Consider the following 27,162-nt stretch of genomic DNA (forward strand, 5'->3'; position numbering starts at 1 on the left):
CACAACCTGCGTCCTCTTACCCCAAAGCTCCTGGGGTTGGAGTCTCTGGTAGAAATCCCCATGTCATTAGAATCAGGAGTGAAACACCAGAGACAACATACTCTGTCCTGTGCTGCACCCACACCTGAGGCCCAGCTGCTTTACACCAGGAATCAACACAGCAAAGTAAACATTTTTTATTGAAGTCATATCTGGTGCTGCCAGGACCACCATCCTCAAGGCCCATCCCACAGCTCCTGGTGCAGAGACCAGTGTCTACCACCCCAAAGGGCAGACAGAAGGAGGCAGGCACACATGGAGGACAGAGACTACTGGAGGGGCCAGACACCTCACCCAGACTGCCATCTGGACCCCCTCGCCTGGACCCTCTGCCTGGACCTCCTAGACCACCCACCTGAATCCCCTGTCCAGACCCCCCCGCGCAGACCTCCCACCCAGATCTCCTGGACTCTGCCCGGCAGGCATTTTACAAAAGGAACACAAACCCAACCACAAACCCACAAACCCACATTGGGATCAGCCCATGGGCCTCCATTTCATAGAATGCCCTTCTAAGAATTCATTCAAAATGGAGCTCTCTCTAAAAGCATAAAAGCCATAAAAATCCAAAACACATCTTTAGGGAAGACTAGATCAAAATGAGACCTAATGTTTAAAGTTATGCACAGCCCCGCTTCTGTCCATGTGCTGGGAAGAGACCGGATACCCAACCCACCTGCCTGGGGTCAATTGTTCTCAATCTGCCCCAGGTCCAGCTCACCCCGGCTGGGAGGGAAGACGCCCTCCTCCCCAGCACTATCCCAGTCACTGGGGTCTCCGCTACTCCCACCCTCCCCCTCAGCGGCCATGGGCTCCCCAGAGGCCCACGGGCTGGGGCAGCAGGGCCTGGGGGACACCCTCAGTGGGTTGGAGCCAGGTGTGACAATGCCCGTGAGGCCGTGTGGGTCATACGGGGTCAGCTTCACTTGGGCGTCATCCTCCTCTTCATCTTCATAATCAAGGGAGCAAAGGCTTTTTGAATTTTTTAAAGTCTGCAACAGAAAAGATATCAGCTTAAAGCATTTCCAGGGGGTTATGCAGGAGGCAGCATCCTACTGACCCAGGGTACTGCCCCGCTGAGACCCAACTCCCCAGCTGGGCCAGCACTGCCACTTCCTGCCTCCTGCAGCCAGTTCTTCCCTATGCTGCTAAAGATGGGGGCTCCCAGGGCAATCGCTGCAAACAGAGCCCTGTCCACTCAGGTGGCACCTCTCCTTGTCTAGTCGACCAGGGCCCACGACCCAGCAGGCCACCCCACCCATTAAGGCTTCTGCTCCAGGGCTACACACCAGCAGTGTGTACTGGCCTCCTCCCCTCCACCTCCTGGCCACAGCCTACCTCCAGACCACACATGACAGCAGCCCCCCTGGCACAGACAGGGCCCCTGGTACCATCCCCACCATCCCCTGGTCCTGCACTTTTGGGTAGCACCTGTGTGTTGCCCACTGTGCAACCACACCTCTGCTGGAGCAGCCTCTCAACCTGGCCTAGGTGTGATCTCAGCAACCCGGGGATCGGGCTCCCCTCCTGGGCCATATACACAGTGCCCTCAGACAGGTGCCACCACACGGTTCAGGGCCTTTAAAGGGCATCACTCTCACCCAGCTCCAGTACACTGGCACCTACAAATGTGGGCTCAGAACACAAGCTGACTGATGCTACACAACCCAAATCCAAACCTGCTGGAGCCAGGACATGCCTCATAACAATCTGTCTCCATGGTTAGAAAATGTGCTGGAAACAGTCCCACAGTGAATTATAGTAAGTAAACACTTCCCTTAGGGGAGCAGAGCTCCTCTTTGAAATCAGCACGTTTAAGGAAATTATTTGGCTCTATAAAATACACTGACTTCTCTTGTGCGTAATTACTGACTGAGAAGTAAAATTCTAATGATTCAATCTTTTTTTTTAAGATTATTTATTTATTTATTCATGGGAGTCACAGAGAGAGAGAGAGAGAGAGAGAGAGAGAGAGAGAGAGAGAGGCAGAGACACAGGCCGAGGGAGAAGCAGCCTGCATGCAGGGAGCCTGACTCCATCCCGGGACCCCAGGATCACACCCCAGGCTGAAGGTGGCGCTAAACCACTGAGCCACCTGGGCTGCCCTAATGATTCAATCTTTAAAGGTACAATTGATCACATAATTTGGTCACAAAATGAGGATTCATGAAATAACTTCCTCTTTATTCAAATCAAGGTGGATTTGACAGGGAAGGTCACTTCTTTATGCAAACCACTTGGCCCAGCATGTCCCCGCAGGCTGGTAGTGACATAGGCAGAGCACGCAGCCCCTCACCAGGCTCCCCCGCCACCTGCTCTCACTCCGCCCCTGCCCTGGTCCACATGTGGATAGCGCTCACCCCACAGCACACCCACGAGCTAGCAGGAATGTCATGGGGCAGTGACTGGACAGATGGCAGGAGAGCTGCTGTGGAGAGGTCTTCTGTCACTGGGACATGAGCCCATCTACAGGTCACAGATGTAAAACCAGTCCACTCCAGCCACTTGTTAAAGAGATGTGGTGGCTGCTCAACAAAACTGCTCATGCAGAGCTATATGAACCTGCTCTAGGCAGCAACCACCTGGCCCCAAAAGGGGTGCCACCTGCCACCTGCCACCTCCCATAGAGGTGCGCCATCACACAAAGCTGGGGATGACAGGAAAGCAGGGTCTGAGGCCCACTGGGAGCAGCCTGGGGCCATGCTGATATGTGTGACCCTCAGCACTGGACAGTCCTGCTTCTGCTACTGTCATTCTGGTTTTAGGTTCCCTTGCATCTAAGCAGATGAACATAAAATATTTTTTTCAAAAATCAAAGGTCAAGACTTTGAATTATAAATCAGGGGCTCTAGATTTTAGAGGGTCCACCAACTTGTGTACCATCTGCAGCAGCCCCAGAGACAGGCCCCGAATTCCTAGGGCACTGAGAGCACATGCCCAGTGCCTCCTTCACCCCAAGCCAAGGTCATCAGCTACAGGTAAGCTGATGAGATTCTGCAGGAAAAACAGAATTGTGCCTGTGAGCCATCCCAAATTCCTTTCAAGGAACGTCCAGCGCCTGGCCAGCCACATGTGCACTGGCAGAGGCATCAGGCCATCTCCAAACCAGACCACATGGTTCTGCGTTCCTAGACAGCTCACAGCATCTCTGCTCAACCAGAGCAGACCCTGCCCATGAGGTCCCACTCATCCCAAAGGCGAGGGCTGAGCAGGAGCCCTGGGGGGTCTCCAACTGCCTGCAGGTGCCTGGACCCCAGCACCCATCTGGTTGCCGTGTCCAACCAGGGCTTCAGCTATGCCCCAGAGAAATCAGAAGCCCCACAAGGCAGATGTGGCAAACCCAGGCGCCTTCCTCAGCCAGCAGCGGGAGAGGGAGACCTGGCCCAAGCCACAGTGGCTTGCGGGGCTTGCAACGTCCACACCACAGGTGGGGGCAGAGACAGCCAGAGGTGGGGGTGTGTGTACGCACAGGAGCGCTGAGTGTGTCTGCATGTGTTGGGCGAGAGAATTGTAATAAGGAAGCCAGCTGACAAGCAACTAGACCTCCTCCCTCACTTTGGGGTGAGAGCCCTCGCAATCCTGAAAGAGTGGAAGTCGTTCACACAGCAGGGATGGCGGAGGGGGGGGGGCTCAGCTGGAGGAAAACCAGCACGCTCACATGACAGAGTGATAGAAACCTACAGCTGACCAACAATGCTCAGGCCTCCCCAGGCCTGCCAGGCCACACGGGACAGGCAGGTGGCTCCAGGCAGCTGGAAACACAAGTGCACACCCCTTCCTCTACCCCCGGCTACAACCACCCTCCTTGGGACACCAGGCCAGGGGCTAGGGCTGCATCTCGGGCTGGCAGGGAGCTACATGTCCCAACCACAGGCTGGAGCATCATAGGCAGCTGAGGATCTCCTCTACATTATAAAAGCTTCTGAAAACACACAATTTCATGAAAACTGGTACCTGTTCCCATACCCTACTGGAACCATAACTGATCAGCACATTTTCAGTAATGATATTTTAATTTCAATTTTGAGACCTAGCTTTGCCAATAAAAATAGAAAATTCTGTATGTTTTCCCATAGAAATAATCACCCAGAATGAAGATTCAGGTGGCAGCAGTGTCCCCTCCTTGATGACCAAAGCCACCCCTCAGGCCTTGCTTGGCTCAAGACAGAGCAGCCCTCGAGCCAAGATTCAGGGGCTACTAGGCACTCTGCATCACATGCCCACTGTAGGGGGCAGGGCAGTGGACTGCTCAGCACCCAGCACACCACATCCAGGCCCGAGGTCAAGGATCCTGTGGTCCCCACCGCACCACTTCAAGTTAAGACACAAAACCAGTATGCTGATGTCAGGACCACCAGGCTGGAGTGTGCACACGCAGGATGAATGCAGTCCCAACTGTTCTTGCACAGAAAGCAGGAGCCACGGAGAATCTCCTGGCATTGCTCACTGCCACACTGTCACATGGACACCTGGCACACCTGAAGGCAGGTCCCAGGGCTTTGCCCGTGCCTGCTCTGAGAAGTCTCATGCAGAAGTGAAATCACCTTGAGAGGAAACAGTTGGGGTCTCCATTTCCCAGGGGGACACCACGCCCCTGGGCAGGGTGCACAGGACGTCTAGGCACACACATGGCACCTGGCAATGCTCAGGGCCTCTGCACCCCTTGCTGCCTGCAGAGCCAATGGCCTGCACCCACCTCCCACTCACACAACAGCCGCCTACACATGGCTGGTCCTCTAGGATTCAACAGTCACATCCATGCTTCCAAAGTATTTTTAAGTCTTCTGCTCCCTTCCATTTGCACGCTAACCACAAGTACCCATGAGTGCCCATTCTACTGGTAGGTGACATTGAGTTGAACACGTGGCACCACAGAGAAACCTCATGGGTCTCGCCCAAAACATGAAGAGTCACCAAACCTGGCCACTTAACCATTAACAGCTAGACTACCACTTCTACCTCCTTGTACGTTTAAGACAACCAAGTTTCCTAGATCTGTGGTGATACAGTAAGAGGTGCATAGCTGGCCTTTGTTCATTCCTGGTTCTGATCCCTACAAACCTTGGAACTTCCTGAGTGATGGGGTGAGGACCATCTTCTGTGGTTCATAAAGTTTAGGTGAATATGACCCCTTGTAGGTCCCCAGCCAGTATTGGGGTAGGGCAGTGGACAGAAGGATCACACCAGGCTTAGTGAGTCCCCCGCCCAGAGGATGGAGAACGGAAGGAGACTCGGTCCATCTCCATGGCCAGTGATCTCATCAGTTGCACCCATGCACTAGAACTTCCATAAAAATCTCTGCACACTTGGTGGGATGGGCACTAGTCAACATGCTATATGTTGGCAAGTTGAACTCCAATAAAAAGAAAAAAGAATAAAAAAAATCCCTGCACAGAGGGTTGGGGGATCTGGAGGTGGGTGAGCACATCTGGGTGCTGGACACTGGGCACAGGTGCTCCCAGAGAGGTGTGGGGGCTCTGCACCCCCTGGCCCATACTTTGCCCTGTGCGTCTCTTCCCTCTGGATGATCCTGAGTTGTGTCCTTCATGATAAATGGGCAATTAGTAAGGTGCTTTCTAGAACTCTGTAAGCTGTTCTAGCCACGTACAGAAACTGAGGAGGGGGTCGTGAGAACCCCAGTTTGTTGCTGGCCAGTGGGGTACTGAGGCATCTGAAACAGGGGTGGTCTTATGAGGCTGAACTCTTAGCCCACAGGTCTGCATTCTCTGCAGCTCATGTCAGAATGGTGCCAAACTGTCAGACACCTGCCAGTGTCTGTAGAGAGCCCGGGATCTTGGGGTGCAAGAGCCATACACAGTGCACAAGGAGGGGTGTGAGTAGAAACAAGCCCTATGGTGACCACTGACCATAGCTGCACATGAGATGCCTTCTGTCTCCAGAGGCAGCCAGGAGCTGGTGAAGGACGGGGCTGGAAGCTGGCCTCCATCCCCCAGGTCACGATCAGAAGTGTCAGCCAGCTATCATGACTGCTCACCATGCCTCTATCTGCATACAGTTCATCATTCACAACATCAGTAATAAGAGACAGTGAGGGACACACCAGCTCAGAGACTTTAAAAGTTCTAAGAGATACAGTAAGCAACTTTGTGCCCCAAACTAACACCTTAAATGCAAAGGCACTTCCCACAGAAATGTGTAACTTTGGAAAACCTTAGCAGATTCCCCCAGAGACACTGAGCATGCAGGTTTGTTCATCCCCACACACACCCCAGGCCCAGATGGCTTCCCGGTAAGCCCCCAGCAAATCTCACATGTGATAGCTTGGAAGTAACTGGCTCGTCCGGCCTGTTGAGCCTGCAGGTGACACAGCCCTGCAGAGCACGAGCATGCAGGGCACCCTGAGCAGAGCCAACCAGCTGAGCTGCTCCCGGACACCTAACCTGTGGAAGCCATGTCGTAACAAATGGGCATCACTTACAGCTGGTAAATGTGGGCCGTTTGTTATGCAGCAATCCTGGCGAGTGCCAGGCTAACCAAGGCAACAGGCCACTGAGGCCAAGGAGTCAGGCAGTCAGAAGCCTGGGGCAGGGCAGGGGGAGCTCAAGGATCCGGGGGCCAGGGAGGGGGTCACAGCAACATACCAACAATGAGGGAAAATGTTCTAGAAAGACAAGCAGGAAGGGGGGGCGCCGCCCAGGTGGCTCAGCTAGTTGAGCATCCGATGTTGCTTTCGGCTCAAGTCATGATCTCAGGGTCATGAGATGGAGCCCCACATGGGACTCTGGCTCAGCAGGGAGTTGGCTTGGGACTCCCTCTGTCCCCTGCCTCTGGCCCTCCCCAGCCCACCCCATACCACTCACACTCTTTAAAAAAAAAAAAGACAGACAGACATGCAGGCTTCTCATCTACTGGGCTTTGTTTCTTTTGGGCTGCCAATATCAGCACCCTGCTGACTCTGCACCCTGTCCGTCTGCTTCTAGTGGGCCAGCCCACCTGACCACTGAAGCCCATTCAGATTTGCCCTGTCCTGTACCCTGGCTCACCGACTTTGCTCCACAGCCTTCCATACAGACAGGTGGTCATAGCCGTCCCACACCCCAGGGAGCACAGGGGACATGAGGACCATGGGAACCTGGGGGCTGGGATCCTGACATGTCCACCTGCACATGCACACCCACATGCACCCACACGCACCCACACACACCCACACGCACAAGCAGGGCTGAGGACAGCTCACACCTCACCAAGGCAGGCAGGTTACGGGCCATGGGAGCTGGCGCTGGGGACGCTGCAACCTCAAGCCCACCCAGGCCCAGAGCGCAGCCCATCCCCTGCAGGGTGCAGAGGCACCGAGACCACTGCAGGCCAGTCTCACCACAGAACCGCCCCGGGATGTGCGCAGTGCCAGCAAGCCGAGGACACCGGACACAAGACAAGCCTCACCCGTGTCATTTTGAGAAAGTCCAAGGATGGGCGCGGCCAGTGAGTGCCCTCCTCACGCCTGCGCTTGCGTTGCCACTTCCTCCCGACGAGCACGCACGGCTGTGAGCAGCACCGGAGCAGGCCCAGTCGCCGGCCCAGCTCGGGGGTAGACGAGGGGCTGCTGCTGGTAGAGGGCAGTGCCGTTCCCACTTCTGCCAGGTGCTCCTGGGACAGCGACAGGCGGTGCCTCCAGGATGGGACGCGGGGTCGCCAAGGCAGGCTCGAGCTGCCCTCACAGCTGTCCACGCAGCCGCCGCTGGCCGAAGGTGGCTGGGGTGCTGGGGACGAGGTGGGCCCAGCCACCAGGAGGGTGTGGTCGAGCGGTGCAGCACCCCTGGGCAGGCTGGCACCCAGGCTTTCCTGCAGCGTGGCACGCCCACCGCTGTGGCACCACCTCTTGGACACCGGTGTCCAGACCCTGGAGCAGCTGGGGCGCCACAGGGAGTGGCAGTGCGCCAGCTCCGACAGGGAGCGGCAGTGTCGCTTGGTAGGTGGTGCCGAGGGGGGCCCTGAGTTTTCCCTCAGGTCTATGGTGCTCACCGCACCCAGGACTGTGTTGGGGCCCCACATCCCTGTGGCCATCTGATTTCCAATGGGCCATCCGCCACTTAAGACCTTCCAGGGGCACCTGTCTTCTGAGGAGACACAAAAGAGAAGAGACAAGTGAACAGGAGACAAGGCACGGTCTTTGCTGTGCCCTGAGACACTTGCCCAGCTGGGGACACTGCCTGACGCAAAGCCTCATGCCTTGCAAGAGCTGGGGGATGTGGTCAGCACAGGCCCCACCGGCATTCCCTGGTCAGGCAGCTAGCCATTCCCTGAAAATGACCAGAGCATGCTGTTCCCCATTCAGTTTCATGAAAAGACTGGCCCCACATCCCCTACTTCTCTATCTGCGGCCAAGTAATCTTATAGGTATGCAAGCCCCCCACCAAGCCGCTTCTTCCAGGAAGCCAGTGCCACAGTAAGCACTTGGGCAGAGCAGCAGCTATGGTGTCCCTCACCTCCTGTCCTCCTGAAACGTGAGGCACGGACCCCAGCACACATCAAACAGGGACCCCTTTCCAGCTTCCACTCCCCCACTCCACACAGCCACCGGGAGGGTCACAGGAGACACTGAGTGTCCAGGGGTCAGCACTTGGCATCCACATGTGAGAACACACTGTACAAGCACAGCACAAGGGGCTCCCTCTGCCCACCTGCCTCCAACACCACAGAGTAGCCTACCCGAGCCCTTCCTCAGACCCTTCACAAAGCCCTTGGGTGCCCAGACACGTGCCCATCAGGGCTGCCATCACAAGCTCTGCTGTATCCCAACTGCCATCGAGGGCAGAGCAGTATGAATGGGTCTCCTCTGACTCCTCATGTGGAGGCAGGGTGGACGGCAAAGTCTTGACTCCCACCAGCCTGGCCATAAGTCTTTTCAGCATCCCCCAGCCTCCAGTGGGTATGGAGGCAGTGGGACCCAAGGGATGGGGCCAGGACCCCTGTGGTAAAAGGCACAAGCAAAGGATGATCCTGCTGAGGACTGGCCCTGTGTACAGATGGACCACCACTGAGGACACAGTACCAAGGACCGGTGCTGGGCTCACAGTTTCTACCTCTACAAGTTCACAAAAGAATTTATTAAAAACCTTCACTTTGGTAGTCTGGAGAGCCATCTAACACAGTGAGTGCCATCCTACAGCCACAGTGACCAGGACCGGCGGGGGAGGACTGGCACTCAAGTCAGGCCTGTCTGTCCCTAAAGACCACAACTAACATGTTCACCACAACCCGTGACATGGAGCCAAGGTCACCAAGAATGTAGGGCAGCAAGCTCTGCACACCCAGGTTCAGTTACACACTCGTGTGGGGTGGCCTTTCCAGTCATAGGCACATGTGTAGGACACATGCACTGGCAAGAGGTGTCCTCTGTGCTCCAGGGCCTGAGCCCCAACCACACCAATGGCCCAGAGTGTGCCACACCGGAGCTACACACCCACCGCGTGCTGCGCCCAACCCCATCCTGTTCTGCCTTCAATGCCCACAGGCCCCCCAGGGCGAGCCTCCACCTCCACACTGCCAGGTTCCTTTCCAAAGGGGCCCGGCGGCCCGGCACCTGCCGTGTCCTAAGGCAGAGGCCCAGCCATGCCCTGACCCACAGCCCAGCATGGGGAAGACTGCTGTGGGCAACCTTCACTGTGCGGGTGGACTTTCCTGCAGAAGTCAGCATCATGTGCCAGTTCCACTTCCCGCACCTTCCGTTCCATCCCTGGCCCATGGCCACAGAAGCCCAGGAAGACCAGCAGGGACTTTTCAACACTTACCATTGCTCTCAAAAGGGAACACATGGCCACTGCTGCTCAGTGTCCTGCCAGAATGCTGAAAATGTTAAGAAAAACCAGCATGAACACAGTGGACACAGATGCTGAGCTCACAAACAGCACAGAGGTAAGGATAACGCTGCATTCTCATCCCTGCAACCAATTCTGCTCTTCCCCAACACTGCCTTTTTTGTAGATTAAAAGGAAAAGCACTGACCTCAGAATATGTTTTTTTTCTTAATCAAGATTCTTAAAAGCCTAACAATACTCCAGTGAGTGAAGGGAACCCAAGTGTTGTGCATGTGCATCTGTGCTCCCACAGCCCAAGCAGCCCTCGCCGCAGCCAGGCCTTCTCACAAGCCTCACCACTCAGCTACGCCACCAGGCCCTCCCCCACATGCGCCAGCCCCAAGGTCAGGCTCCCCAGGGTAGCGGGGCCTAGGAGGGCTGGAGCCAGCAGATGGCTGCCCTGGGGCTGCATCACCCAGCAGCTGCACAGAGCTAGAGAGACCTGGCCACGCTCAGGAGGACCAGGTGACCAGCAGTTCCCCAGGCCCAGGACCCGGTCAGGTGACAAAATGAAGAAGCAGCTCCAAAACTCCCAGGAAATTGTTGATACACAAGCTGGTCATCTACACCATCAGGGAATCCTACCTCCCTCTTTGTTGCTATAAATCCCCCTGAAGAACTATGGCCCAGCCCCCACCACAGCCCTTCCAGCACCCCCAGCACCCCCAAAGACCCTCACAGCCCTCCTGGCACCCCCAATGCCCCCACAATGCCCCCCATGGCCATCCCAGTGCTCCCAGCACCTCCAACGCCACCACAGCCCTCCCAGTGCCCCCAGCACTCCCCACATCCCTCCCAGTGCCCCTTGCAGCCCCACAGCACCCCCATATCCCTCCCAGTGCCCATAGTATCCCCATGGTGTTTCTCACAGCCTTCCCAGCACCCACAACACCCCCACATCACCTCCCATGTCCCCCCACAGCCCCTCACAGACCTCCCAGCACCCCACCCCACTGCCCACCCCCAGACCAGGTTGGCCAGCCACTGTCCCCCAGGTAAGCAGCAGGCACAAGCACCCTCCCAGAGCTGTGATCCCCACACACAGCAGGACACCTGAACAGAGCCACTATGCATCAGGGAAAGGCTCCAATGGCTCCCACATAGGAGGCCCAGGTTCCAGCTCAGGGCAAAGGTGCACAAGTGGGTGTGGGGAACAGCCAGAGGACATGGGTTTTATGGACAGCACCCGTGCTGGGGCACAGAGCAGGGCTGGCCCGGGCCTCTCTATGGGAGGACAGCTGTGGAGTCGAGGGCCTCCATGCCCGGGACGGGCTGTATAGTCTGCCTCACTCTGAGGAGTCCTGACCAGATGAGGCCACCAGGGGGTGTGGAGACCACAGGCCGGCCCCCAGGCAGGCCTGGTCACACCACATGCACCCTGACACCATCCAGCATGGAGCTCAGGCACAGCCAGTGCAGCCTGCGGCCTGCAATCCACTGCCCTGAGCAGCCCTGATGGGGGCAGCCTGGTTCCTCTGTGTAAGCCTTGGTCTCCCCACCTGGGGCTGGAGTGAGAGTGGGACGCACACGTGGGATGGCTCCAAAGCTCTGTGACAGTGACGGAACCCATTGACGAATGGTGCAGCAAGCACAGCCATTTCCAGAAAGGGCAATGGGTTCACCACACATCCGTGCAAGAAAAAAGAAAACCCATTGTTGGCCTAGTCTCATCCCACACACAAGACTCCACTCCAGAGTATAGTCTTCGAGCTAAAGTAACACAGATGCTTCTAGAAAAAGACACAGAAGAGCATCTTCAAGACTCAAGGTAGCAAAGGTTTCTTAAGTGAGATACAAAACACACCAACTTACATGGATGCTTCCATCCACATTGAAATGAGAATTTCTGTTCATTGAAAGTCACCCACAATGAGGCAAACCACAGGACAGCAGAAAATATTTGCAAAACATGTATCCAAGGGCAGCCCCGGTGGCTCAGCGGTTTAGCGCCTGCCTTCAGCCCAGGGCGTGATCCTGGAGACCCAGGATCGGGTCCCACGTCGGGCTCCCTGCATGGAGCCTGCTTCTCCTTCTGCCTGTGTCTCTGCCTCTCTCTCTCTGTGTCTCTCATGAATAAATAAATAAAATCTTAAAAAAAAAAAAAACATGTATCCAAGAAGAGACTCGTGACAGGACCTAGCAATGACTTCCTACAGATCAGTAAGGAAAAAGGCACATGACCCAATGGCAGAGATCTGAAGTCACTCCCAACTGGCCAGTGAGCAGAACATAAGGTGTAGATCTCCCTAGTTATCCAGGGAATGAGGTCAGAGCCCAGAAGACATGGCACCTGGTGTGACCAGTGGCCAGGCCAAGCTGCAGGCCTGGGTGCTGCAGGCAGATGCCTGCGGGCAGCCCCCACCAAAACCTGGGAATGGCCCAAATGTCCCTCAGCAGGGACACAGATTGCATGGCAGAGTAAGCCACACCACTTACATCGTGAGTCTCTGAAGAGTTCTCGTCAGGGAAAGAAGCCAGAGCCCAGGCCGCGCAGCCACGCCTCTGTGATGTTCTGGGACACGGTGCACCATGTGGGGCAACCAAAGGGTCAGAACCTGTCCAGGTGATGGTGACAAGGCTAGCAGTGCACACCACCTGCAGAACTCACCCAGCTGAACATCACCCAAGCTGCACATTCACTGTATGAAACAATACCTCACTAAAAGAGCACATTTTGACAAAGGTTTTTAAAAGCCAAACTCCCCACCACCCAAGCTTGCACCTGTACAGCTGGACACACAGCAGATGGTGCTGAACCTCCTGACCATCCACCCCCCACCACCACACTTCCATCCCACAATCCACCCCTCAGCCCCCCACACCCACTCCCACCCCCAGGTGCACGCGGCTCTCTACCCACTGAGGGTCGGGTCCGGCCCCAGCCGCCCTAGGACAACTCTCAACACCCTCACACCGCCTTCTTATTCTACTGTCCACCAGCGACAGACTAGGGGGCCCCTTGGCTCCCTGCTTACTGAGACAGCACACTACCACCTGACATCTGGGGCTGCCCACCTGATGGCTGCTCGTCCTCTTCCCAAGGCCCCAAGCGTCCACCTGTCCACCAACAGACAGACCCCTCCTGCCTCTGCAGTGCACAGTCTGCACCACACCTCCCAACTTCTCTGCCTCCCCTGCAGCTCCACCAGACCCTAGCCATGGTCCCAGGGCCACTGTGTCTATCCTCCCACGAGAGCACAAGCCCTTCAGGGACAGCATGCATGTCCACTCATGCATGGTGGCACCATGGCCTCAAGTCATAAACGAATGAATCAGGGAAACTACAGCTCATTTGAGAACTCTAGGGTCAGCCTGCCAAGTTCCACAAATATTGTAGTGGGATTTTTATCGGAATTGCAACAATCCTTCAATGGGTAACTGGTACACCCTTACACGTGTGTTCCTCAGCAATCAAAAGGAGTGAACCACTGAACCACAAAACCACCTGGATGCATCTCTAGGACATCGTGCTGAGTGAAAAAACTGTCACAAACTCCGCACAGATCATTTTGGAAATGACAAATCATAGACATGAAAGAGCTTGTTTGGAGGAAACCAGGTGTGGCTACAGAGGGGCTACATGAGGGCACAGCTTACGGCCACTGAACACCCATGATGCTCTCCATCTGCGCTGCCCCATGGGACAGCCAGAGCCACAGGCTGCTGCTGAAATTTAAACTTCAACTATATAAAATACAAATTCAGCTCCCGTCACCCCAACCAATCTCAGAACTCAGTAACCACATGCTTTAAGTAGCTATATGCTTGGACAGCGACAAAGGAGCCTTCCTATCAGAGCGGAGTATGCTCCTGAACAGAGCTGCCCCAGGTCCCCCATCCACACTCGCTGACAACCAGCATTTGCTGACATGACCCAGTGCACTAGCTATGGAAAACACCAGAAGCTCTGCCCTGGTTCTCAAGGCACTCACTGTCCTGTTTGGGTAGGAGACACAAACCCATGTGCTTCCAGGCCTTTGTGGTCAGCTAGACTAGCCTATGTTCCCCAAGCATCACAGAGGCAAAATGGGAAGAGCTGACCTCACCCTGGTAATCAGAAGACTTTGTAAGATACCAGGGGCCTTGATGGGAAGCGGGAATTCACTTGAGGCCAGAGAAAGGAACAGAGAATAAAGAGTCAGCCACACTGAATGGGTGAGGACAGAGAGGACATGGGGTGGCCCAGAACATCCACAAGAAGGCGCTGAGTACAGCATGGCCACACAGTGGACACTAACAGGGCACAGACCTCAGAACTGGATGAAAAGCCCCCCTGGGCCTCCCAATCCCAGCACTTCCTCCTGACCCAACAACCTCCTCACTTGACACCTGGCATGTGGCAGTGCCCAGGGAAGGACATGTGAGTGACCGGGGTGGCACATGGCTAGAGAGACAAAGGCAGAAAATGTTTAGTGATTTCCAACTTTATTTACATTTAACTATCTTAAATTTTAGCTTTAAAACTAATAATCCAATTTTTTGAAAACTTTTCAGTGTGCTTATAGAACAATGGCAGAATGTGAAATCTACTTTTTCAAGTATAAATTTCATGAAATCTAAATACAGATCAAATATTTCTATAATGAAAAACTGGTGTCCAGGAGCACCTGGGTGGCTTCGTAGCTTGAGCCTCTGCCTTTGGCACCGGTCATCATCCCAAGAATTCGCTGCTCAGCGGGGCATCTGTCTCTCCCTCTGCCCCTCTACTTGCATATTCTCTCTCTCTCTCTCTCTCTCTCTCTCTCTCTCTCTCTCTCTCTCTCATAAATAAATAAAATCTGGAAGGAAGGAAGACTGGTATCCAAATGGAGATCTGCTGTTAAGTGTAAAATATACACCAGGTTTCAAAGACTTTGTTTTTGAAAATGTAAATTTTTGACAAGGGTGCCAAAGACCATTCAAGGGGAAAAAAAGAGTCTTCTCATCAGATGGCACTGAGACAACTGGAATCCACATAAAAAAGAACGAAGCTAGACCCCTACCTCACACCACACACAAAAGTAGCTCAATAGGGATCAAAGACCTAAATGTGAGAGCTAATATAAAATTCTCAAAGAACATGAAAGTAAACCTTCATGACCTTGTTCAGCCAAGGACTCTTAGATATGAGACCAAAAGCATGGAGAACAAAAGAAAAAAGACCAACTGGACTTCACCACCATCCCAACCCTGGTGGTGGCCTGCCCTGGGCTATAGGTCACTCTGCCATGCACCAGAACTCTGCTTCCAAAAGTAAAATGGCTCTTAAAAGTCAGAAGACGTAGATTTGGGAAGAGGAAAGGTCAGCTCTCCCATTTCAGAAAGAGAAACCTACCACGTTAACAGGCCATCTTTTAAAAAGCACGTGTCTAGCCAAAACAAACAGACCACCACCAACGGCAACAGAACGGAGCTTGAAGTGTCCCTGGGCAGCAAAGGCGGGAGGGGGAGCAGGCTGACCGTGTAGCTGCACCTCCCAAGCAGGGTCTCACAAGGGCCCTTCTCTGTTGTGTTAGGACCAGCCTCAAGGAAGCAGAGCACGTGGAGCCATGTCTGCACCACCAGGGGGGGCCCTGCAGGCACAATCCTTAGCCCATCTCCCCAGGAAAGCCACATAGCACCTGGCTGCCTACACTTTGCCAAACATCCTAAAGGAGCATGGCCATCAGATGACACGTGTGCTGCACCACATTCTCGGTCTTGGTTAGAGTCTCCACAAAACAGTTGCTGCATACAAGCACAAGTGAAGACAGGAGCAGGTGCATGGTGTGCTGCTAGGATCCCATCAGGGCTCCGAGCCCAAGGCCAGCAAGCAGCGCTCTGCAAAGGCCCCTGAGCTCCCCCCACCCTGGGCTGTAGACACAGGCCCAGCTCCTGTCCCTGGTGCTCCTGTGTCTAATGCTGAGCCTCAGAGCCTCAAAACCACCTGCTGTGACTACAGGCCACAAGCCCAGAACAGAGGCTTGGGATCCACAGCTCCCCACCACCTTGCTTGCCTTGGCACGCCAAGGGGCTACAGGCAGACCATTTTGGGTACCTTATGTCAGTGGACCACTCAGGAGACCTCCAACCATCACGCAAGGGCTATACGCTCAGCCTCCTCTGTCCGGACCTACGACTGAACCAGCACAGGGCTGGTGTCCTGAGATTCACATTAACATGACCCTAGAAAAACGGTTCCACCTACACAAAGTTCAAACCCAGGTGACTAACCTGTGGTGACAACTCAAGGCAGAGGCTCTCTCAGGAGGGGTGGCGCCTACATGAGGGGCATCAGGGTGGGTTTGAGTGCTGCTTGCCCAGAAAGACATTTAACAGGTATGAAAATGTGCATGCTATGCACTTAGGATTTGCATACTTCTAGGAGTAGGCTAGATGCTCACTAAAAGTTGGGTTGTTTCAACAATGCTGGAAACCCATCAGAATGCTAAGGAGATGTGGAGGCTGCGTGTGCACAGCACGGCCCTGGGACACAGCCCCCTCCGCCCTCCTGCTGCCAGATCCCCCCAGGCCTCGGCCACACATCCTCCATCCAGCTTGGGCCATCTCCCCTGACCCTTGGAGGAGGCCAGGGTCCTGCCCATTGCCGCTGCAGCCAGCTTACCTGGCCAGCATCGTAGCTCTTGCAGACAAGGTCATCCAGGCTTTGGTTCTGCAGCTTCTCAGTGATGAGTGTGACCATGGTCAGGGCCCTGTGTCCTCCGTCTGTACCAATAGACAGTGGGGTTCAGCACAGCAGGCTTCAGAAGGCCTGGGCCACTGCTGGGTCAGAGCTGACCCTCAAGGTTGATTTCCACTTTACAGGTGAACAATCCATTTCCAAGGACTCTTCAGAACTCTGTGTCTGTGTTTTTGGTAAAGAGAAAGAAGTGACTACATGCAGAACCACTGGGCGGGTATCTGTTATATGCTGAGTACTGTGTGCAGAATATTTCCGTCACCTCTGCCTGATGAAAACCTCCCTGCTTTAAAGACCACTGTGTGAGCTCTCTCCTGGAAATGGTACTAAAAGTGGCATTCTGGTTGAAGGATGGCAGGTTAAGTGCCTACCTGAGATCTAGTAGTCCCGAAGCCCTAACCAAAGTAGCAGTGAGGCCACCTCACCACCCACCCCTCGAAGTGCAAAGCAGATGGAAGACAGCGACAAGAAGCCAAATTCTACATACAAGAAACAGCTGGCTGTGAATCACTGGACTCTCACTCACCACTGTCCCCTGCCCTCAGCAGCTACACACCCCTACCTCAGTCCAGCCAGCTGGCCCCCAGGGGAGGGTACAGGAGGCCCAGAGCCTGGCCCCAGGCTCTCAGGTCAGGGGTGGCAGGGGAAGCCCAGTGGGGACATTGCAGGCTGCACCCAGGACCTGGTTGCCCACAGACACCAGCAGGGACAGGGCCCTGAGCCGCTGTGCAGCCTGCCTCCCACCCGTCATTCACGGCTCCCACTCTTCCTAGCGGCCCACTGCTAAGCAGGAGCAAGGCCGCCTGCCTGGGAAGCCATGGACAGTGCCAGTCAGACAGGAGGGCCTCAGCCACCCACAGGAAACAATCCTGCCCTCAGAAGAAGGTGCCCAGCCCACAAAATAAGATCAGAATACCCTTAAAAAGAAGTATTTAAAGAAAGAGAAAAGAGCTCTCAGAAATTAAAAAATGAGAGCAGCGACAAAACCTCCAGAATGTCCTAACCACCACCAGACCCTGAGCCCTCCCCCCTTCCCAGAGGCCTCCTCAGGTCCAGCAGACCATGCACAAGGCAGAGGGCCACAGGGTAGACAACCAGGCCCCATGTCACACCCACTAGGTGACCCTCTGGGGGTCCTAAGCGTCACTTAGGACATCTGCCCGAGAGCCCAGCGTGTGGAAGCAACAGCACACACACAATATTAGAAGCACCCATCCTGGCAGGGAGTACAAGAAGCACACGGTTTCATGGAAAGTGCCAGCAGAGCTCACCCGCAGACCAAGGAGAAAACCAAGGGACCTTTGCACAGATGCTGCCAGAGGCCAGAGAGACTCACACCCGTGGGCACCCCTGAACATGCGCACACTCAACAGGCATTAACAGACACTGCCTTGACACCACACCTAAAGCCAGCCTCACAAAGTGGGGCCAAAGAGGCATCCAGCAAGCATGGGGAGGACAGCCCACCATCATTGGGCACCTGGGCACATGTTGAGGCAGCCGAGAAACGGCATGGGGCTCTCCCTTTGGCAGAGCATGCAACGGGCTCACCCAGGGCCCTGGAATTCGTGAGCTCATCCCAACCAAAGGTATCATGCACACTCAGGCTTCCTCCAGGCCAGGCGAGGCACTCACTGTCAACACTCTCCTGGGCTCCCACCATCCTAGGCAGGGACAGCCACCTGCTCCAGCACAGCCAGGGACCACAAAGCCCAGGCCAGGGCCAGTTAGTTCTCCAGGGAAGTATCTCTCTGCCCTGGGAGTGGCTCTACATAAATGTGTATAGAACCAGGGAACCAAATAGAGCCAGCCACACCTCCATGCCTATACCACTCACTCCCAGTCACCTAGGCAGGACCTACCACCTGCAACCGGCCGGGATCTCACTACCTCTCCCCATAAATTCACCCTAAGCCCCAACTGACAACGTTTCTCCAAGTACAGAGGCTTTACAAGGACCCCTCCACCTGACCACTTTTGCCGCAACTGCACCCTCCTTTGCCCAACTGCAAAGGCCCTGCCATGGGCCTCCTGTGTCCACCACCCTGTCAGTCCTCCTAGTGGCACATAGCACGCACCACACTAGAAAGATTACAGCAGCCACAACAAAACCTGAACAACCTACGCTATGACTAGCATTTCGCTTGAGAAACAGGCCACACATTCCCTGGGGACATCGTTGATTTCCAGGACCAGGGCTCGGGCGAGATGCAGTGGGAGTGTCTCAAAGGCACCAGAAGGCCAGGACGTGTGCAGAGAATGGGGCCAAGCTCCCAAGAGGCATATGTTCCACTTCACAGAATAAAATACAAACCCGTGAGTCTGTATTGATGGAAACAGCTGTAAAAGATCGGTAAGTAGGAGGGGAAGTTCCTCCTCCCCGGCAGAGTGCAGACCAAGGAGTGCTGACGAATGACAAGATTCCTTCCTTAAGTCAGCATGTGACAAACACCCTGTGAGGTTTCAGGCAAGTGTCCTCCCTGACGCCACCTGAGATTGGGTGTGCACCAGCCGGGAGGGGACAGAGGAGATGGGACAACTTCACCCAACTGCTGAGCTGGTCAGAGAACAGGCTCCAGAGCACGCATACCGTGATCCAAAGAAGCGCCATAGGCTAGACAGCAGACAGAAGCCCCACAGGCCACACAGCAGCCCCTAGGGCCAGATAGCAGTCCTGAGGGCTGCGCAGCCCCACCATGGGCTGGACAGCAGCCCTACCAGTACAGTACCCCTGAGGGCAGGACAGCAGCCCCGCGGGCAGGACAGCACTCCCAAGGGCCGGACAGCGGCCTTGAGGGACAAAGAGCAGCCCCGCAGGCCAGACAGCACCTCCGAGGGCCGGACAGCAGCCCTGTGGGCCAGACAGTAGCCCCATGGGCCGGACAACACCCCCAAGGGCAGGACAGCACCCCCAAGGGCCGGACAGCAGCCCCATGGGCCAGATAGCAGCCCTGTGGGCCTGAAAGCAGCCCCAAGAGCTGACAGCAGCCCCAAGGGCCAGACAGCAATGCCACACAGCACAAGATCCCCAGACTTTCCTGCTTGGGCCATGCTTCTGTCAGGCAGGAGCATGGGCCGCAGCCTACTCAGGCACAGCTACATCAAACATGGCATACTCACTCCATCACAACTCATAGAAGGTCAGAAGAACAAAGAAAACATGGCATGCTATGTCTTTGAGGGCTGGCCAGCATGACCCCGGTGAATGGAGGGCCATGGCACGGTGCAGTGTGCACCTGCTGCACAAAAGCAGCAGAAAAACCAGTGTGTGGAAGGACTGCACAGGGCGGCTAGTGCAGCCCCTTCAGAAGCCGAGGTGGGTAAGAAGTGCCTGGCAGGAGAGAACCCAGACCCAGCCATGCAACAATTTTATCTCCTTCAAGGAGATACGCATGTCATCAGGTGTTAATGCAGCAGTGCCCCACACTGCAGGGACACCAAGCCCCCAAAACACCTGAAATCACAGACAGTGCTGAACCCTAAATATGCTATCAACCCCTGCACAACATTGTTTGAACTACGCAAGCCCACTCACATGGGGCTCTCTTTCCATAAGTACAGGACAGCACCAGAAATGTCTTTTCTCTTCCTTATGATATGAATAATACATTTTCTTTTCCCTCCCTTCTTTGATCATAAGAAAACAGCAAATAATACATACAGCACACAAAACGGCTATTAATGAACTGTTTAGGACATCAGTAAGGCTTCTGGCCAACAGGAGGCCATTAGCAGGTAAGTTCTGGGGAATCCTAAGTTCCACATGGATTTTTTTTACTCTGGTAGGGCCAGCACCCATGACCCCTAGCTGTTCAGGGACCAACTGTACTATGCTTTCTCTCATGCATACAAACATGTGATAAAGTTTAATTTGCAAGTGAGGCACAGCAAGAGATTAATAAGAATAACAATAAGCTAGAACGAGTGTAACAGGATACTGTGATAAAAGTGAATGTGGTCTCTCTCTCAAAATGTCTTGCCCTCACCCTTCTTATGATGTGAGATGATGAAGTGCCCACATTTTACCATGGGGGCACTGAGGTGGCTCAGTCAGTTGAGCAGCCTACACTTGGTTTCAGCTCAGGTTGTGATCTCAGGTTCATGGGATCCAGCCCCATGTTAGAGCCCCTGCTCAGCGGGAGTCTGCTTCTCTCTCCCCCTCCCCCACTCTCTAAAAATAAAAATAAATAAATAAGAGATAAGAAAGTCACCCATGTGAGACGCAGGAGGGGAGTGATGTGGGGCTGTGACCTAGCACCAGGCTACAGCTGACCTTCTGACTACACGTCAGGAGCAGGATCATCAGCTTCTGGACCACATTGACCATGAGTGATTGAAACCACGAAGGCAAAGCCAAAGTTCAGGGATCACTGGCTATGCATTCAAATCTAAGTGCAGTAGCTTCCTGGTGCTGCCATCTCTAAGCACCGTGACCCGGAGGCCAGAGGTCAGAAGTTGAGGTGTGGGCAGGGTCGGCTCCTCTGGGGGTGCCTCAGGACAGTGGTTCCCTGCCTCTATCCAGGCACGTGGTGGCGGCTAGTGATCACTGTGCCCCCCAGCTTGCAGCTGAGCCACGTGTTCCCATGGCCGTCTACCTGCACGTCCTGAATCTCTGTATGTCTTCTTGGTAATTGGACGGGGGTCCCCCCGAATACGGTATGGCCTCATCTTAATTTACATCTTTTTTTTTTTTTTTTAATTTATGATAGTCACACAGAGAGAGAGAGAGGCAGAGACACAGGCAGAAGGATAAGCAGGCTCCATGCACCAGGAGCCCGACGTGGGATTCGATCCCCGGTCTCCAGGATCACGCCCTGGGCCAAAGGCAGGGGCCAAACCGCTGCACCACCCAGGGATCCCTTAATTTACATCTTAATTACATCTGCGGAGACCTACTTCTAAACAAGGTCACATTCACAGGTCCTGTTAAATCTGTCCTTTTAGGGGACACAATTCAATCCACAATGCCCAGCCAGCTCCCTTTACAAGAAATCGAACCATCAAGATGGACCATCACGGTCACAAAGTATAATACACAGTCACAGTCAGCAGGAGAGCCAGGCCTGGAGCAGCTCAGGACAGCATCCTGGCCCAGAGGGAATGTGCGCTGCCCCTGGGAAAGGCAAGACACAAACACAATGCCAGCGGGCGGCAGATACAAGGAAGCAATAAGCAGGGCGGCCTGTTTAGGGGGCACTCAGAGAAGGAAGGCAAGACTCAGCCTGAGTGGGAGGTGCCAGGAAACGGGGAGCAAAGCCAGGACTCTGGGCATGGAGGCCAGAAGCCTGGTGCCTGGTGAGAGAACTGGCCAGCCCCAGGGACAGAGGCTCCACCCCACACGAGCACCACAGGGACCACAGAGGATGTGTATCGGGGCTCACAGGCCCTCGTGACACCTCTTGTAGCTCCTGCCTGCAAAGCAGTGTCCTGCAACCCCACCAGGGCCATGCAGTGAGGGTCAGAGCCTCCCCACTCGCCACCTCCAAACTTCCCAAAATGGCTGTATGGCCACATCAGATGGTATCATGTCCCTATAAATAGCACTCCCAGCTGAGCCACACGGAGGAGTCTGTTGCCCAAAGTTCACAATCCGCCTTTCCTCACATGCAGTCCCTGCCCCCTACCAACTCCTCCCCACAAGAATGGTAGAACTTGACAAACAAACTGGGGACCCTCAGCCTCCACTCAGATGTCCCTCCTCCCTGGACACCTGCAGTGCTCTCGGGGTCCTCCTTCTCCCATGTCAGGTGTCAGAAAATGGCAAGGGCACATGCAGCAGGGTGTGCCCACCCAGATCTGCTGGCATCACTCTGGAGTTCTTCCCACCCAGGGCCCCGGTCTGCCATGCCGCCTGGGCTGGCCTCCCTCACCTCCACCTCCCGCTCTGCTACTGCTGATCAACCTCCAGGAGTGGCCTTCAACATCATATTCCATGCCTTCCGGGGAGACGCTTTATCCCAAAGCCCCCCCGCCCTGCCCAGGACCTGCTGAGTCTGTGTGCTGCCCATGCGGGCCTATGGCTACATCACCCCGGGGCATCTCTGCTCCCTCGGCCTCTCTGCCTGATGTGGTCTCCGCTTCCAAGCCGGAGGCTTCCTCTGTGCCATCACCCAGGCCCCTAACATGAGCTGAGAGGGAACCTTCTGGCAGAGGGACCAAGGGGCCATGTCCCCTTTGGGAGCCACCTACAGCAGACTGGCTGACATAAACACTCGTAGAATAAAGGAACTTGTGGAACACCTGGGCAGCCCTATAGGTTGAGCATCCAATTCTCGGTTTCTGGTCAAAGCAGGACCTCAGGGTTGTGGGATCAAGCCCCGTGTCAGGCTCTGTGCTCAGGAGGGAGTCTGCCTGGGATTCTCCCTCTCTCTCTGCATCTCTGCCACTCGTGTTCATACTCTCTCCCTTTCTCTCAAATAAATAAATAAATGAAACCTTCAAATATATATAAAATAAATAAATCAAGGAACGTGCATGGACAGCCAGGTGCCACAATAACAGGAGACTGGTGTATGGACCAAGTCATCTCTATACACAGCCTTTCTGCCTCCTGAGTCCCAGGCAGAGGCCTGGCTACACTCCTCTTGGACCCCTCCGCTGGCCACTGGCCAGGTACCTGGGCCGAAATCTGGGCTCTGGAAAAGCTACCCAAGCAGCTCCATGCTGGTTTCCGGAGCACGAAACTAGAGAACAGCTTTAAGTACCCGTTCAGTCTGTTGTGCCCAGAGCCTGCCCCAGAGCACACAGTCAACAGGTGTCCCTGTAATGAAAGAAAGCCTCCCCAGTAATGAAAGGCCAGAGCCAGGCCCATTTCACAGCCCAGAACCATCAGGTGCCAAGGGTGGGTTTTCACAGAAAACAACAAGAAGCCCACCAACACTGCCTGACCAAGTACCTTCCAAATTCATTCTGCATGAGTACCATGCAGATTCATGACACACTGCTAACACATTAGAACCAAGTCCAGCTTTCAGAGCCGTCTCTCAAAGAGCACTCACGCAACAACATGGTCTGCTTGGACGTTAATTTTTTTTTTTAAGATTTATGGTATGCCTGGATGGCTCAGTGGTTGAGCATCTGCCTTCGGCTCCAGTTGTAATCCCGGGGTCCTGGGATTGAGTCCCGCACTGGGCTCCCTGCAGGAAGCCTGCTTCTCTCTCTGCCTGTGTTTCTGCCTCTCTCTCTCTCATGAATAAATAAATAAAATATTTTTAAAAATAAAATAAGAAGGACTTTATTTATGTATTTGACAGAGAGCAGGAGAGCACAAGCAGGGGGAGCAGCGGAGAGAGAAGCAGGCTCCCCATTGAGCAGGGAGCCCAATGTGGGGCTCGATCCTGGGACCCTGGGATTATGACCTGAGCCCAAGGCAGACGCTTCACCAATGAATCCCCAGGGACCCCATGGACATTAGCCAGCCATCAGTAACGTGCTGGTCTGAGCACACGACTGCAGATCCTCTGGCACTGTTCCCGTAAAGGCAGACTTCAACTGCCCCTGAATATGGACAGATGCTCAGCGACTTCCAAGACTGAAGTGGGGAAACCCTACAACCACCTGGCTCTCTCGGAGGACACACCTCAAAGCCACTGCACTGGGAAAGACTGAGGGCCCAGGGTCCCCTGCTGCTCAAGCCTTCTCAGCCCAGGTACCAGACGCCAAGTGAGAATGCCCACAAGGAGACACTCCAGCCCCAGCTGCCATCTGACCAACCAGCACAAGAACCCCAAGCCAAGACCTCCCAGTCTGCTGCTTGGGAATCCTGGGCCCCCAAGACCATAAGCAATAATAAGTGATTGTTGCTGTCTGAAGCCACCAATTTTGGAGGCTTTGGTAATGCTGCCAAAACAACTAAAGCAGCGACACTTTAACAAAGCAAATGGAGCCAAACGTCCCTCTGGCACTGCTGGAGCCAGGCCTAAGTATCGCCACCTCTTAACATGGAGGAGGGGGGTAAAGCGAAAGGGGCCGTGTCCTCACACTCATGGCGGGGTATAAGCCACAGAGGAAGCTAATGTGGACCACTAAGATCACTCAGCTATTCTCAGGTGCTGGAGCCAGGGGTACAACTCTGCCTAAGTGGCTCAGCACCTTCTCTTAATAGAGCTCACTCGGGTGCTGTGTTTAGCTGTTCCTGGAAAAGCCTATGGCAAAGTCCCATGCTAGTCCCAGCTACCATGAAGCTGGTAATGCTGACAAACTAGACGTCGTTCTGAAAAAACCTCAAAACAAAGGTCACCTGTCCTGATGAACCAGCATCGTGCTAACGTTAACACCCACAACTGGAGGCTGTGGACAGCCACACATGGAAGTTTAAGGGGCACGGAAACCTCGTTTGCAAGTCAACGAAGGAGGAGAAGCTCGCATCCCAAATGAGATGATCGCTGCTCTCTCTCCACTGCTCTGTGGAGACCATACTGAATTGAAAAAACACTGCAACAATTTTGTTCTGAGAGGAATGATGTAAGGAAGGCCCGGCAGGCTAGGAGAACAGGGTTCCGACGGGCTGGGCTCTCCCGAATGGGGGCTGCACCCCTGGGCCTGCCTTTCCCCACTGAGACAGTAAAGAACCACACACTTCATGAGGCCACAAGGAGTCAAATGACTGAACACATGTGACAATGCCCAGGCTCTTGGACATGTTTATAATTATGCCTATGCATCACAAATGCTCAGAAGACTGTGAAAGTCAACTTTCCTTCAAGAAATATCACTGCTGGGATGCCTGGGTGGCTCAGAGGGTGGGCATCTGCCTTTGGCTCAGGGCGTGATCCTGGCCCCAGGATCGAGTCCCACATCAGGCTCCCTGTAGGGAGCCTGCTTCTCCCTCTGCCTGTGTCTCTGCCTCTCTCTCTCTCTGTCTCTCATGACTAAATAAATAAAACCTTTAGAAAGAAAGAAAGAAGAAAGAAAGAAAGAAAGAAAGAAAGAAAAAGAAAGAAAGAAAGAAAGAAAGAAAGAAAGAAAGAAAGAAAGAAAGAAAGAAAGAAAGAAAGAAATATTACTGCAGGGACACCTGGGTGACTCAGTGGTTGAGCATCTGCCTTTGGCTCAGGGTGTGATCCTGGCCCCAGGATTGAGTCCCACATCAGGCTCCCTGCATGGAGCCTGCTTCTCCCTCTGCCTGTGTCTCTGCCTCTCTCTCTCTCTGTCTCTCATGACTAAATAAATAAACCTTTATAAAGAAAGAAAGAAAGAAAGAAAGAAAAGAAAGAAAGAAAAGAAAGAAAGAAAGAAAGAAAGAAAGAAAGAAAGAAAGAAAGAAAGGAAGGAAGGAAGAAAGAAAGAAAGATTACTGCAGGGACACCTGGGTGACTCAGTGGTTGAGCATCTGCCTTTGGCTCAGGCTGTGATCCCAGGGTCCCAGGATTGAGTCTTGCAATGGGCTCCCCACAGGGAGCCTGCTTCTCTCTCTGCCTGTCTCTGCCTTTCTCTGTATGTCTCTCATGAATATATAACATTAAAAAAAAAAAAGAAATATTACTGCAGAAAAAGCCAAAGGGCTTTCTATAAAACTCTCCATTTGCTTTTTAAAAAAAAAAAAAAAAGTTGGTCTGGAATGTTTGCAAGGCACCTGTGAAAACATCTAAGTGTCCGCTTGGCTCCAGCAGTGAGTGTGCCCAAGCAGTGCGTGTAACTAGGGACAGTGACAATAACTCTGGTGTTTCCTCTGATCTCTATTTCCAGGAGCAGTAAGAATCTCTTCTATGGCTTCCAATCCAACATAGGTCAAGAAAGCATACAGCCCGCGCAGTGGGCAGAGCCGTCCTGAAGGCCCCCTTTCACCAGCGCCCCCTGCCGCCCTAGCAGGGTGACCCTCGGGCGGGCAGCGCCCCCGAACCAAGGCGCTCTGGGGCCGTGGCGGGGCGCGGGAAGCACCTGTGAAGCCACGGCCACTGCCCACAGCTCAGGGAGCCTTAGGAGGGGATCCCCGGAGGGACGGTTACAGAAGACCGCAGGTGGGAGGACTGTGTCAAAGCGCCCTGTTTAGACTTCCTGCAAACTAGCGCGGCTTGAGGAACAGCCAGGGCGTCTAGTGCATTCCGGCTGACGGCGGTCTCCGGGGAGGTCACTTCCCTCTGCACCTGCTCCACCAGGGACGGGGCCGGGCGGCTGCTGGAAGCCGCAGAGTCCAGATCGTCTCCACCACGGGCTCGGGAAGCCGGACGCCGCTCCAAACCCGGGCTTCCGGGTGGGGGAGGGACACGTCCCTTCAGGCGGCGGGGGCTCCGGGACGGCGAGGCCTTGGCCCCGCCCGGTCCTCAGAGGAAAGGCGCACACCTCCCGGCGGGCACCGAAGGCCGCGCCCCGGGCGCCGCCGGCTGTCCGGTCCAGCAGTACCGCCCGCGCTCGTTACGGCGCGTTACGGCCGCGCGTCCCGGCACCGGAGCCCCCGCGCGGCCTGCAGCCCCAACGCCGGGTACCGGGCCGAAAGCGCTCCGCGCCTGACAGCCGCGGGAACCGGCGGCCCAAACTCACGCGCGGCCTCGCGCGGGCGCACGGACTCGGGGGCGCGCACGCAGGGCTCGGGGGCGCGCGCCGGTCGGGGCCAAGGCCGGGCCGCGTACCTGAGGGCGGCCGAGCGGCGGCGGCCACGGCCGGACGCGGGGAGCGCGGGAGGCGCCAGCCCCAGAGGCCGCGTTCCCC

General features: G+C 54.8%; 1 protein-coding gene across 5 annotated transcripts; it reads right to left on the reverse strand.

Moving 5' to 3' along the window:
- FAM53A (family with sequence similarity 53 member A) lies at window positions 1-27,162 on the reverse strand. Of its 5 annotated transcripts, none has more exons than XM_055326257.1 (5): window positions 27,084-27,162; window positions 16,441-16,680; window positions 9,792-9,846; window positions 7,444-8,117; window positions 1-1,031 (listed from the first exon to the last, which is right to left on the reverse strand). In XM_055326257.1, exons 2-5 carry the CDS (start codon window positions 16,516-16,518, stop codon window positions 726-728), a joined length of 1,113 nt encoding a protein of 370 aa, XP_055182232.1. In that variant the 5' UTR covers window positions 16,519-16,680; window positions 27,084-27,162; the 3' UTR covers window positions 1-725. The 5 variants fall into 5 exon arrangements, with proteins under 5 accessions (XP_055182232.1, XP_055182235.1, XP_055182233.1 ...); XM_055326260.1 differs by lacking the exon at window positions 27,084-27,162 and adding an exon at window positions 26,601-27,076; XM_055326258.1 differs by lacking the exon at window positions 27,084-27,162 and adding an exon at window positions 26,395-27,076.

Source organism: Nyctereutes procyonoides, unplaced genomic scaffold (genome assembly GCF_905146905.1).
Source record: "Nyctereutes procyonoides isolate TBG_1078 unplaced genomic scaffold, NYPRO_anot_genome, whole genome shotgun sequence".
In the NCBI taxonomy this organism is placed as follows: domain Eukaryota; kingdom Metazoa; phylum Chordata; class Mammalia; order Carnivora; family Canidae; genus Nyctereutes; species Nyctereutes procyonoides.

Bases quoted from the DNA above. Each gene is read 5' to 3' on its own strand.
- FAM53A (XM_055326257.1), bottom strand. From the start codon at position 16,518: ATGGTCACACTCATCACTGAGAAGCTGCAGAACCAAAGCCTGGATGAC. The intron at 8,118-9,791 runs GTAAGTGTTGAA...GTGTCTCCTCAG, and splicing joins GTTCCCTTTTGAGAGCAATG to AAGACAGGTGCCCCTGGAAG. The intron at 1,032-7,443 runs GTGAGGCTTGTC...TTTCTGTTGCAG, and splicing joins ACTTTCTCAAAATGACACGG to ACTTTAAAAAATTCAAAAAG.